Genomic DNA, 13,977 nt, shown 5'->3' on the forward strand with positions numbered 1-13,977 from the left:
ACTGAATGTGTACCTAAGTCTCTCCCACACTTGTCTCTTTTGGCCCTTCATATAAGTGAGTGCCCATATTGTGCCTGTACACACCAGATGTCTTCAAATATCTTTGGGCATGTCTATACCGTTTGCATAGTAAAACTGAAAGTATTGCCAAGAAACATACCCTTCCCTCATTCAGTGCATGCCAAAACTCAAAAATTAGGCAATGTAGACAGTTTGGCAAGCCCTGAGCCAGGCCCAGGCTGTCTCAACTGTGCACCTTGGTGTTGTGGTCACACTAACCTGGCAATACTACTGGGTTTTAAAGCTTTGGTTTGTGCTGAACTAGAAAGGTGCGCTTTTCAGTAGCTGTGTAGGCCTGCCTTTCTCTCTCTTCCACAGCTCGTATGGCAGTACAGGACTGGGTGGTGTTCCATAAGCTAGCGGCCTTTTCAGCTAAAAAACCTAGTTGATGGCATAAATTTGTTACTGTCAATCACTGAAGAGTCACTGGGACCCATGAGCCAGTATCAAGCTCCTCCTGGGGCCATTTTCAATAGCTGCTATGTCCTCTTTAAAACACTTCAAGAAATTAGGAGTTCTTATGGCTAATGATTGGACTCCTGGGGTCTCTCTCAATTGGCTTCTGTCTCTTTTTAAAACATTAATAATGATCATTAATTCCTTTTTCCCAACCATCTCAGCAGTTAATGTAAGGGGCATTTTTAAGTGAGCACATTTACAGTAGGGTTTTATGTTTATTTTCCACAAAAGAACAATACACACAGACCTGGGTTTTATCAACAGTCTCTGCACTCTGTGGATATTCATATAGCACTGGTTAATGCCCCAAAGTGGAGTTGGTGTCAAATATGGGATGCTTTCTCTTGATGGTTTCTTAGGTTCTCCAAAATCTCAGTCAGGAAGCTGGAGGAAGTTACATCTACTGCTTCTGGGACCTTCCATCATCCCCAGGACCAAGGCATCAGTTGGTCGGCCAATAAGTTTAAATGATCCTTTCCTCTTGCCTTTCAAGAGAGTAGGGTGAGACTTCCTCATCTCTGAGTGGATTTGTGTACTCCTCTACTTGTTAGCACATGGTGATAAATACATACATGTTGGTAATTTAAATTTATATTCAATTTGCAAAAACTTGTTTCAAGTTGAAATAACTCTCTCGCTTAAGCATCGGTTCCTGACTTTCCTTTAGCAGAAAGTAGCTCATGTTAAAAATACTTTACTCATACCATGCATTTTGTTACTAACCTAACAACTGTCTCATTCACCATTCATTAAATGAAAATAGGCACAAGATTCAAGTATATGGCATTATATGGCATATATCTAGCATTATATAAACACCTCAGTATCTAGCTATTGGTCTATTGTAAAAGTGTCAAACTCACCCAGCCCTCCAAGCCAGATTTGGATCATAAGGCTTTTTGGCCAGATCTGGACACTGTGATGGCAGTGGCCAAAGGGTTCATTCTTCACCAACAACAGGTGTCCCTAATAGGGCTTTGTACCCTGGATTTCAGTGGCAGTCCCAGCTCCTGCTTTTCCTGCCCCTGAATTCCCAGCCCCTCTTGGAGCCAGTGGACCAGAAGACAGACTCCAAGAATTGAACATATGGCACCCCTGGGCAGGATCTGTCCCAAGAGCTGAACATCTGACACCCCTGATTCATTGTATTTCGTCTTTGAGACCCCAACCTGAAAGCTGAACCTTCTGTAGAATATGTCTTACCATACCTCCTTATCAGTATCACCTTGTTCTATTATATGTATACTGGCATATTAAATAATTATGGTTGATATAGCATATCTGTAGGTCCCTCCAATCCAGAGAAAGAAATTAGCTGTTCTGAACACTTATCATTTAGCTAGCTATTAATCACACTTTACAGAGGAACACAGTAGCTTAGTGTTTTGCCCAAGATCAAAGGGAGTCATTGTCAGAGCAGTGATTTGAACTGAAATTCCTACACTGTTATTGGAAGTCACCAAAGCATGTTCTCTCATGAAGGGAAATGTGTGACCTTTTACAGAGCAAGCAGAGCCTTTTCAAAACCCACTTCAACTTGTGCTTCCACCTTTCAAGTTCCAAATATTTTCCAGGGAGGAAGTGGCTGATAGTGTGACTTCCATATTGTGATGAAACTTCTAGAGAAAGACCACCAGCAGTCTTCCCTGGCATCATCAGGCTATGAGGGAAGATAGTGGTCTTCATGCTGCCCTATGTGAGGGGCTGGTGGGGAAACTAGCAGGAACTCAGTCTGCAATCCCTCTTTCTATAGCATAATCAACCCAACTTAACTCAAAATGGTTTCTAATGCAGATGTGAGGGCATACAGGTCCCAAACTGGAATTGCACACTTCTTTTCACCTCCATTAGCCGTACCTTACAAACAGTGCAAGACACAAGCACTGAGACAGAATAAAGAAGTAGTTCATTTTCAGGGTGCCATCTGAGTCTGAAGCAGCCAAGAGAAAGCTGCTAGAAAGATGATTTTCCAGAAAAGAACAGAAGAGACTGGGAAGAACTATTCAGCTCCTTTGTATCTTTCCTGTACGGCTTTTCCTATGATCTTAAAATGACAAAAATTAGCATGTGAGGAGTAGGAAGGACATGCTGAAGCATGTGCTCTGGCATCTGAGGACTTATAAATATTAACTGACTGTATAGCCCTGTGAGCTATGTCCCATCTCCTGGGAAGCTTGCCCAGTTGTAGACGAATACTTTGATTTCTGGTTTAGTTCTCAGAAGTTGTGTCCTCTTTCTTGTGTAAGTGACCATATCTCAGTCATAAGGACACCCCATGAACTAGTCGCTATGTGTTTCAAAAGAGTAGCCCTTTGCTGCTAGGACTGGAATTCCTTCTCTGTAAAAATACAATGAAACATGTCATACTAATGGGGCTTGGGGTCCAATACAAGATCCTTCCTTCCTTCCCTCCCTCCCTATTTTTCACAAGTCTTCATTGGGCTAATTAAGACTTTATTAAAATTAACTTTCAAGTCTTCATGAAGGCTACCCACCACTTTGGAAAGTAAACTTCCTTTAAAACCAAAATTGCTTAAGTCTCTAGTCTTAACTGTAGCAAAAATCACCTCTAAATTATGAATTCAGGTTGCATCTTCAAGTTGTGAATGTACAAGTGTGAAAGTTATGGATTTCACTCTCAGGGTGAACTGATCTTGGCCAGTGTTGTAAAGTGACATGACATAGCATATTGGAGGTTTTTTATAAAACATCAGTAGAATTGCCTGGTCATAAGGATATGACAAAGAATTCAACAGAAATAATCTAAAATTAACAAATGAAACAGTTAACGTGATCACATCTTGAGCACTACAACATTTTCTAGGCAAATCAGTTTAAATACAAGTACTGGCTGCACACTTTCCTGCTGTACTTAACATGGATGTGAACACAACAGGGAGCAAAAGTGCAGTAATATACCACTGTCTGTCAGAATCATATTTCTTATGAAAATGTATGTCTAGGCTCACCACATTCAGCATTCAGGGTTCTTGAAATTTTGAAACAATTGCTCTTCTCTCATATAACGAGAAAATAAAAAGGCAATAATGTCTAAAAGACAGTTGAGGACAGAGTGCCTCAACTCTTGCTATACAGCTAGCTCTAACACTGACACTAATGTGCTACACTGGGGAAAAACCTTAATGTTACTGAGGTTACCTGTTTTTAAAACAAATATCCACCTATCATACCTCACATGGATACCAAGAGGGAAGCTGGTCAGAAATTTGTGTGAAATTATTTTCATTGCGAAATACTGACTCATTTTTGCATAAACATATCAGTTTCACTTAAACTTTCCTCGGGTCCAGGATAGAATTGTTTTTGTTTTTTTTATCAAAACCAGATAGAAAGAGAGAGAGAGCGCATACTTCTCTCAGATCAGCTAAGGTGGCAGACATTGGAGCTCTTACAAGGAATGTGGGAGATTGAGTTTAATGTGGCTGCCTTGCTTGACTCAGGTCGGTGACCCCCGACATCCCAGGTCAATGTCTCAACCACTGAGCATGCTCTCTCTCTCTCTCATATTTTTTAGAAGTCTCCATTGCAGCTTGATGAGGACCAAGAAACATTTTTTTTAAATCTCCAAACTTATGGGATAGAAAAACCATCTCCTGCTCAGCAGTAGCTGCCAGACTATTTAGTATGTAAGGTGCACTGAGATCCTTGGATAGGAAGCTACACTATAATCGCCACCACCATCATCATACTTCACATTATTATAACACCTTCCATCTGTTGTTTATTAACACATAAAGCCTCATGATATCCCCTAAGGTGAGTATTCTTAGCCTAGTTTTACAGAAGGAAAAATATACACACGCACAGAAATAGTCCTTAAAGCAGGGGTGTCAAACCCGTGGCCCATGGAGCCACTCCATCTGGCTCACTGGCGGGTCAGGGGATTTTGGAGCTGGGCTAGCAGGAAAAGGTGCCTGCCGCAGAATATTGGAACCTGGGACCCTGTTGGACGTGACTGTCAGTAGCAGATGGGTGTGCATTGGCTGAGCCAATGAAGCTCCACTTGCCCTGCTTGGCCCCCTATAACTACCACTATCCTTCCAGATCCAACCCCCAAGGGATACCCGTACCAGATCCAGCCTGGGACACAGGGTGAGTTTGACATCCCTGCTTTAAAGAAAGAATATTGGATGCCTAAATTCCTCTTAAGACAAACAGATTTATAAAATGACCAGCTGTCCAGGGTACTGAGTGCCCACAACTTAAGTGACTTGGGTAATGTCACAGTCTTTTGATTCCCAGTACATTCCCCTTACCATAAGATCAATCTTCCCCCCTACTACTACAAAGCATTATCATTATAATACTAGCCTGGCAAAAGTTGTGATTTCCAGATTGGAAGGAAAATTATAATGGACCATTTCTTTCAAAATTTCCATAAAAGGTCATTTTTTCACCATTAAATGTTATAACTTGTCATTATTGTATACTGGGCAACCACCACATTTGGGGGCGGGGTGTCCTCATCCAGGTTTATAGGCTGAATTATGTTTTATGAAATTAAGATAATTTCCTTTTGGATGTACTTTCTTTAAAGCAAGAGCAAGGAGGACAAGCTATTTTATTAGCTTACAAGGCCCAAGAATAATTTATAAGATTTCCAGGATATTCAGAGCAAAATGCCTGTAAAAAACCAGGCTGAAGTCTAGAAGAGAACAAAACAAGGAAACTTGATTGGGGTTTTATCATATTATTTTTTAGCAATTTGGCAGCTCTGTTCATCTGCAGATCTCAAGATATCTTGCAAAGGAAGAGAAGGATACTGCCTCCATTTTGCATAGTCAGTATGACTTGTCCAGAGTCTTACAGCAAGTTGCTGCTGAGCCACACACAAAACGCACATAAAACTGCACTAAGTTAATGTTACCTTTCTCATACATGTCATTACAAGATGTTCTTATATGTTTGAGGACTTGTTTCATGAGGGATAATAAAATAATATCATCCTACAATGATATAAGATTGTACTGTAACTAAACAGCTTGTCACCTGGATTTAACTGTGCTGACATTAAAAACAATCTTGCTCCATTTTGCAAATTAGATCTATATACCAGTAGGGTTGTTTTTCCTTGAAATATGCCAAAAAAAAGCTCTGACGTTTTCAAATATGCTAGGAAGCCCTTGCTAAACCCTCCAACCTCCAGAGAAAATGTTCTCAATTAGAAATACATTACGTTTGTCACAGCTAAGCAATTTCTTACAGACTAAAGGGACTTTTAGTGATTTCATGCTACAAAAAAGCAGTCAGTGTAACACAAAGAAATTAAAATTCCAATTGAGGTGTCGTACAGTAAGTGAAAGCATTTAGTTGTCCAATCAAAAAAACCCAAAGAATAACCTTGCAAAGGATGCAGTAAAGCAAAGATGTGTGCTTCTCTGTTATGTAAAAAAGCAGGCTTGTCACAAAAAGTTTTTCCAGATTTCTCCTGTTATAAGAACATTTATAAGTCAAACCATGAATAACTGCAGCATTCAAGATTAAATTGGGTTCTAAGAGTTTTCTTCCTGTGGCAGCCAGTCAGAAATCTTGCTGATGGGCAGGCTTATGAGAAGCAGATTATGTCATTTTGATAAAGCTCTCTTTTGGCTTTGCCTACCCAACCTTTCTGACAAATAGTCTGACATGCATTCAGGTTGTCTGCCACCCACACTACAACCAATAAAATCAGAATCATACCTCAGAGGAAAAATAAAAACATGGAAAACCACAATGGAGTACTTAATAAGTTATTACATCAGCAGAGGTTTGTGTGTGCATGTGTCTCTCTCTCTACAAATACCAACAAATGTGTGCACACGTGCATGCACACACACACTCTCTTTTCTGTCAGGAGTTTATATTGCCAGTGGATTTGTTTGATTCATAAAAGCATATTGTTGGCTAAAACACATCGGCAGAGACAAGTTTTACTAAGGAAAAGGACATTGTTTATTTATTTTTAAACACTATTACATTGGCAGACTATTATTTAAAAAGGAAGACCATATTATATTAGTTCAAAACTAGCCTGTTAAGCATATATATTTAAACTCTAATTTTACACATAATGAAAGAAAATTTTATTTTACAAATAGCTATTCTTAATAAGTCTTATGAAAAAAAAACATGTTTTAAAAATAACTGCCAAAATCTCCCTCTTTAAATATACAAAACCCCTTGGCTGTTCTGAAGATTTCCTCCTTAGAAGCCAAAAAATATCTAAGTCAACAGCTCAGTCCTCATCAAACCCTATTGAAAGCAGTAGTGATATAAAAATGTAAAAGCACTGTACAAAGTAAATAAGTACAGCATTTGCAGGTCTTAATACTGTACATTGTATCTGTTTTAAAAATGTTTTTTTATTTTGTATTTTACAAAAACTCCTATTTCAAAACAACAACAACAACACAAAATTGAACATTCTTCCCTGTGTGTGGATAACAGAAGCCATTGTAATTATATCTTGTTACTGAAATTTCTGGTTTTCAGGGGGCAATATGGAATTGACATTTCACCATCTTGATCAGGTGCGAGGTATATTATTTAGCTAAACCCAATTCTTCTCTCAGATAAATCAAATAGGAGTTTTACCACTGAAGTCAATGAGAGTATGATTGCACTCCTGTATTTCTTCAGCATGTCATTATCTCTTAATATTAGGCAAATGGCTCCCCTCTCCATTCCACGAAGCTAAATTCATTCAAGCCCCTTAATTCATCAACAAGAGAAATAAAATGTAAAAGTTCAGAGGTTTATGAGTAAATTCACTGTACAACTCAAGTATATTTATTTTAACTGAATTATTATAATGACTAGACACAATCATCTAACCATGGATGTGCCTGCTTATGTTGTATCCCCCCGCCCACATAACCTGATTATTTCCCTGCAGAGTGTGTGTGTGTGTGTGTGTGTGTGTTTTCCTTCATTGCTTCCCTTATAGTCCCTTCTGGCACTTCTTCTGGAATGAGCTTTTCAAGAAGGAGCGGTAGCCAGGGTCATCCACATACTCATTCTTAAAGCGGGAACTCAATACTCTCTGCCTCTTCTTTTCTCCCTGGATAATATCTGCTCCATAAAACGTGTCTTCAAACCTCATGTCGGAGGCTGTAGACTAAAAACAGACATTAATTACACCATCAGTTTCACAAAGGACATTCCACTCCGACACTCTCCAAGTTGCACAAGAGCAGAGATACCTTTGGTTTCGGGAGACAGCAAGTTATTTCACTGATTAAACTGATATGTAGCCATCAGTATCTTACAGCATGCAGTTTCATGACAGAGGTTCAAGGAAAATTAATGCATGTTAAATACATGTTTAACCTTTTTATTTGCTTGATGCACACACCATGGTGTTTTGTTCCATAGATCCGTGAGGTCTCCTAAATTCATTTGACTAACCCTAGCTGCTTTGTGATTTGACTGCAGAAAAAGATCACAGGAATTAAATCTGGGAAAGACTATATTGGATCCAGTCTGTCCTGATGGTGGAATAGCTTTATTTCCAACCATAACGTGTATTACCTAGTGTTTTATCCAGGCTAGTTTTAAAAATGCAAAGGACCTTCTCATGTAGGCTATTAAAAAGATGCCTGTACAACTGCACGAATTGTGTGGAGTGGGAAACAAGTACAGCCAGTGCTAGAGAATGTACAAATAATAGACAGCAACTGAACCAAAATAAAAGGAGGGCAAATTACCAGTGCCTAGAAAAAAAAAACAAAAGTGACAATAAGAAGAAATGTAGGACTCTCTCCCATTATCAAAGCCAGTATCAAAAATCCCCTGGCCTATTAACGGTGTGGTTTAACAAGACATTTCACATACTTACAAGGAAGGGGGAAGCCAAAATTATGAACTGTGGGGCTGATCCTCCAAGGAACTTTGTATCCTTGGTTTGTACAGATTACAGTTTACAGGAAGTGCTCATCATCATCATGTGGATGGGCTGCCTATTGGGGAATCAGAGCTACTAAGAGGGAAACCCTATTATGCAGAAGCACAGGTATAAGTTTTCCAGTGGGGAAAACTGTACTGCTTATCAATAGCAACTGCAGTGTTCCTGGGGTTTATTTTGTTATCTAAATTTGCTACATCTAAATTATACTTATCTCCTATAAAATGTTAATGGTGTCACGTGCAGCAGTGAAATGCTGATCTATAAAACAAATATGTTTATTTAAAAAAATAGCAAAACCCCAGCTATGTCTGTATTGTTATTCTTTGTCAAACGCAACAATAAAACAGATTTACAGTACATCTAGTTAATTATAAACTTCTGTTATGAACACTCTATAAAACAATAAATGGTAATGGGACCTTTTCTGAGTATAATGAAAAACAACCCACCACCCGCCCGCAGCCAGGTGGTCTATTTATTATTTCTTTTCCAAGAACCTTCCATGTTAACCCTTAGGACACTGAAGGATGAGCACACTCATTCTGAGTAAATTGGCACTGAAGTGATGAGGTGAAGAATACCTAAATGACTTATTCTCCCCCTCCTCCTTCCCCCCTCATTCTTATCTCCTTCTGCACTGCTGAGCACAATAAGGAAACTTCCTTACAGGAAAACAATCTCTGGTTTCTCTGCCTCTCCAAGCTGCCAGTCCCAGTTCTTCCTTTTCATGCAGCCAGCTCCATGCCAATTGTTGCCCTGACTGCACCCCTAGCTTGGGATATGTGGCTCAGAACTGGTGGTATGGAACAGCAGCTAGTACATGCATAAGCCAAGGAAGCCGTGGAAAGGACTGGGATCTGCTTCAAATAATGCCGACTCAACTCTACCTTCAATTGCTAGAAGCCCTCCCTCATCCTGTGACCTTAGGCTAAGTGCAGACATTCAGGAGAGTTAGAGGGAAGTTAGATTCGAGTCAAAATGGCCACCCAATCCAAGGTACATCAGGATGGGGTGGGGGGGGAGGAGGGGCTATCTGGAGGGGCAAGCAGGCTTGGAGGGGGAACAGGGGTTTGCAGGGGATTGGTGGGGCAGGTGGTGTCTGCAGGAGTGATCAGTAGGATGGGGGATGCAGGCAGTGTCTGTGGGAGAATGGTGGGGGGGCAGGCGGGATCCATTGGGGGATGGAGGGAGGTAGGCAGGATCCACATAGGGGAGCAAAAGGGCATTCCCTGTCCTGGGGCTGTGCAGGTACCTACACTGAAGTTCCATGCCCCAATCTAACCTAGATTAAGTAAATCTAATACTACACTGATCCAGATCCACCTTAGATCAGGTTCCACCATTTTTAGACCAGTCTATGTGCGTGTAACTTCTGTACTGTTATGGGCTTAGATTGATTTCAGATCACTGAGCTTGGGTTTGAGCGTAAGGTCCACATCCGGGGTGAACTAAGTTAGACTGAGTGACCATTTTGAACCCAATCTAGCCTCCCCCTAACCCCCGCAAATGTCTGCACTTAGCTTAAGTGATTCCCCTACACAGAACTCAATAGACCTGCACCCACAGATGAACACTAGAATCAGCTAGTTTCCAAGTTGTTACCATACTTGGCATAGTATATTCAAAAACACTTCTTCACACAGTAAGAAACCCACTGTATGTTGCTCTTCTGTTCACAGTCACAACAAGATTTTTGCTAGTTCTTACACTTCAGTTTTGGAAGTTAAAAAATACAAGTGAATTGTTAATAAACAGAACAGCAGGGGTTACATGCCAATAACATGGGCAGGGATCCTAGTGTGCCTATAAAATATGCATGTGGACCTTGGCTTTGGTGGCTAGGTCACTAAACATCATCCTATTCTACCCCATGCAGCAGCCCAAATTGTGCCAAGATGCATTGAGTCCTTATGCTTCTCCACTTTGGGCTGAAAAGACCTCTATGCAACAAGATTTGACCTAGGCTCAGGCATGATCCAGGTCACTCACCAACTCCTCTTAGGCTCCTATGCGATTGGGGTTTAAGTAATATTATGCAAGACATGCATGGCCCATGACTGCCAACTTCCAGCTGCCAGCACCTGGGGAGAACCATGAACTGCAGGGCAAAGCAATTTGAAGCCATGGATGTACCTGGGGTGCAGGAAACTCCCCATTCCCCAGCTGCCATTTCCATGTGCAGGAGGGAAGGGGGGCGGGTCTTTATAGCTCCCTATGCACAAGAGATCGATGACCCTCTTCCCAGTGTCTGGATCCAAACATCTGGGGAGATTCCAAAACCATGGATGCAGCCCAGCTGCCAATGCATCACACCACAAAGCAGCACATGCAGCTGGGGAGAAGGGAGCTCCCAGCTGCCATTTCCATGGGTGCCCCAGGAACTTAAGTGGCTATGCTGCTGGGAGCCTTAGCTGCATACCTGCTTTTTAAAGGTCTGGGACAGTGAGCCCGACATCAAGGAGATGCTCCCTGATGTTGGGCTCAGGCTCCCTACCCACCCTTCTGTCTCTTAAGATCTGGCAGAGGCACCAGGTTCAGGACCTAGTGCTGCCTCAAGCTGGATCCTGCTTATTGGGCAAGGGGAACCTGTGTCCCAGACTTCGGGACTGCCCAGTGCTAGATCTTGATGCTCAGCTGATATGCCACACCTTCAATTTAAGGCATGACACAAACATGTGAAACATCTTTGTGGTTCACTGTTAATATTATCGTGCCACAAATTGGCTTTAATGTGTGGCAGGGTTACCGTTTATGGTGCAATTAACATTTTAATTGCACCACAAATACAACATGTGTCGGGGCCCTTCTGGCTTCTCTGGTCTGTTCTGATCCAATTCTTCCTGGGAAATGTATATAAATTCTACACAAGTCTCTGAATATACTGCCAGAGTAAACAAAGATTGAGGGTCTGTTTGACAAATTGCACACTACCCCAGGAAGTAGGATACCTAGGTCCTAGGTTCCTCTCAAGGCATAAACCTACATCTTCCACTTCCCAGAGAATGCCCTGACTATACGGCCATGGGAAAGTCAGGGCTCTCAGCATTTTGCACCCCTCTGCGTGAAGCAGGGTCACTGGCCAACCAAGGGTAAAGGACTCATGGGGACAAAGGGAGAGCAAGTAAGAGGGTCTGTTCCACAGTGGGGTCGTGGGTAGTCCCCTGGAAGCACTTGATTATGGCCGCAATCACAATTCTGCTTGTAAATTTTATCCATGGACTGATACAAAATACATGAAAGACATTGGGAGAAGGAGCTAGAAACCAGGGGTCCCTCTCTTCTGATACAGTGCCCACCTCACTAGACCATGAAGCCAAACTCCTCTTAACTGGTCATCTCTTGGCCCCATGACTCTTTTCAGTCGCTGTTTACATGGCCAGCCCCAAAGGGGGGGAGGGGGGGATGTAAACTCTCTCTGAAACACCCTGTCATTCACGATGGGCAATTGGCTAGTACATAATATAAACTTCCTCTTACCTCCAGTAGTTGTATGTTAGAAACCAACAGTTCTTAGTCCTAAAGAAGATATGTTCCTTATGAGCCAGCATTTTATATTATATGGTACCATACGTGACCAACTAGCTGTCACCTATTGGTTGTCAGGAAACAGGAACATTTTAGACCTAATCCAAAGCGCACTGGAGTCCTTGGAAGTTTTTCATTAAATGCATTTTGGACAAGTACCTACTTCTTTAGGTTCAGCTTGTTGTATTTTGTTAAACTTTGCGATTTCAGAACTATAAGGCTTTGAGAAGTTGGGAAGTTAAAATAAACACTATGTACTTGATAAGAGTATGGAGCAAACAGTGCATCTGTCAATGTGAGAAGTTTCCTTACTTGATTCTTCATGATCTGACAGATGTCCCTTTCAACAGTCAAGAGATGTGCCTGATGACAGTATTTTTCTGTACTGGAAGAAAAGTAAACCATTCTCACTGGCCACTGTACACTTTTATAAGTTGTGTTAATTTACCCACTCACACTTGCATACACTCTTCACAAAAATCCTTGTACAGTATATGAGGGGCTAATTCAGCTCAGCTGAATGACAGTTAGAGTAAGTTAAAGAGTATAACACTTATTTGCAAATACTTACAAAACGTGCCTTCACTCTTTTAGGCAGCTCTTCATCGAGGGTGTAGATCTCTTCCCGCTTCATTGCTATCTGAGACCCATCTTCAAATTCAACCTGATTTAAGAAACAGGAATTTTAAAAATAAAGTCAAATCATTATTACAATCCTTGGAAGCTCTCCAACAACAGACGTATGCAACAATTTATGTACAGAGATATAGGAAATTTAACATTTACATATGTCTGGTTATTTCTTTTTAAGAACGAAATACAAAGAAACAGCATGAACTCCACAGTTAAGAATTAAGGGTGTACTTCATAAATAATCACCATTTAGGTTAAAGTGCAGAAGGACTGCAACACCAGCGCTGACATTTGTACAAAAAAATTCAAATGTATTTGATTAGGAATACTAAATAATATCAAAGTATACAACATTGCTTTATAAAGACATCTTAACAATATGCTGCTATTTTCTTTACATTCATTTCTTATATTCTAACTCATACAAATTAATTTTACCAGCTTGTGTTTCAAGGTTACCCAAGACCAAATGAAATGTAAGAAGGTATGAGTGACACTAAAGGAAATACCAGTTAACAGAATTACACTGAATCTGATGGAATTTCTTTAAAACGCTCTGTTCAGAAGATGAAAAGCTTTATCATGCTTAGGTTTAGATTTAATCCAACATGAACCCCTTTAGCAGAAAATGAGGAAGGAAATGTAGCTAGGTGTGGGGAATGCTAAAATACTGAGCCTTTGAACCATTTATGACTTTCTCAATAGCTACTAACTTTAAAAAAACATTTGGTAGAATATTTCACCTGTCAGACAGTTTCAGTTCCTTTAGAAACTTTAGTTAAAAGCAAGTCTGCAGAAAACTCATAAAGGACCCAATCCTGAAGTCTTGTTTGACTATCTGACTGATTACCAGAGATCCGGGTTTTCTGTTTCCCACGGAAAAACAAAGAAAACCATGGATTTCCTGGTTTTATCAGAGAAAACACAGATTTTCTCTTTTAGCAGAGAAACACGTCACGACCCAGTGATTTTTGTGCCTCGGCACTATGGAATTTCCTGGCCACATGAGAGCTCCTTTGCACGGCAGAGTGTTCTGCTGCAATTGAGAACCCGCGTGTAGGAGAGAGTTCCCGCCAATTTGCAGTTTCCTTTGAAGGATGCATTTCTTCTTTGCAGCACAGAAATGCACAGTGCAAAGAGTTCCCACTATTCGGATGTAAATTTGTGCCCCGCTATTGGCCAGTGCTAAATTATTCACACGTGGCGGCTAGTAATTGGCTCGCTGGCCGTTTAAAATTTCGGCGACTTCCGCCCAAGTCGAAGAGCTTTGAGCACGCTGCAGAGTGCCTCTGAAGTTATCTGACTTGCGGCTGCCGATCGATAGGCTGATCACCTATCGATCTTTCTTCCCTTCACCGAGCGCAACCCCGACGTACCCCTTTCCCCGCCGGCTT

At 41.0% G+C, this 13,977-nt stretch overlaps 1 protein-coding gene across 4 annotated transcripts in view; it reads right to left on the reverse strand.

Moving 5' to 3' along the window:
* Nucleotides 1-6,447: 6,447 nt before the first annotated feature.
* The window catches only part of KDM4C (lysine demethylase 4C), a 502,970-nt gene continuing 495,440 nt past the window's right edge, over nt 6,448-13,977 (reverse strand). For 2 of the 4 annotated variants that reach the window (XM_006018370.3, XM_025197539.1), the window contains exons 22-23: nt 12,522-12,614; nt 6,448-7,636 (exon numbers count right to left, since the gene is read on the reverse strand). In XM_006018370.3, the coding sequence (XP_006018432.1) occupies nt 7,460-7,636; nt 12,522-12,614 (270 nt within the window). In that variant the 3' untranslated portion in view covers nt 6,448-7,459. Of the gene's footprint in view, nt 7,637-12,262; nt 12,336-12,521; nt 12,615-13,977 lie in introns of all 4 variants that reach the window. The other 2 variants (XM_025197541.1, XM_025197540.1) reach the window with 2 other exon arrangements.

This window comes from Alligator sinensis, unplaced genomic scaffold (genome assembly GCF_000455745.1).
Source record: "Alligator sinensis unplaced genomic scaffold, ASM45574v1 scaffold392_1, whole genome shotgun sequence".
Lineage (NCBI taxonomy): Eukaryota > Metazoa > Chordata > Crocodylia > Alligatoridae > Alligator > Alligator sinensis.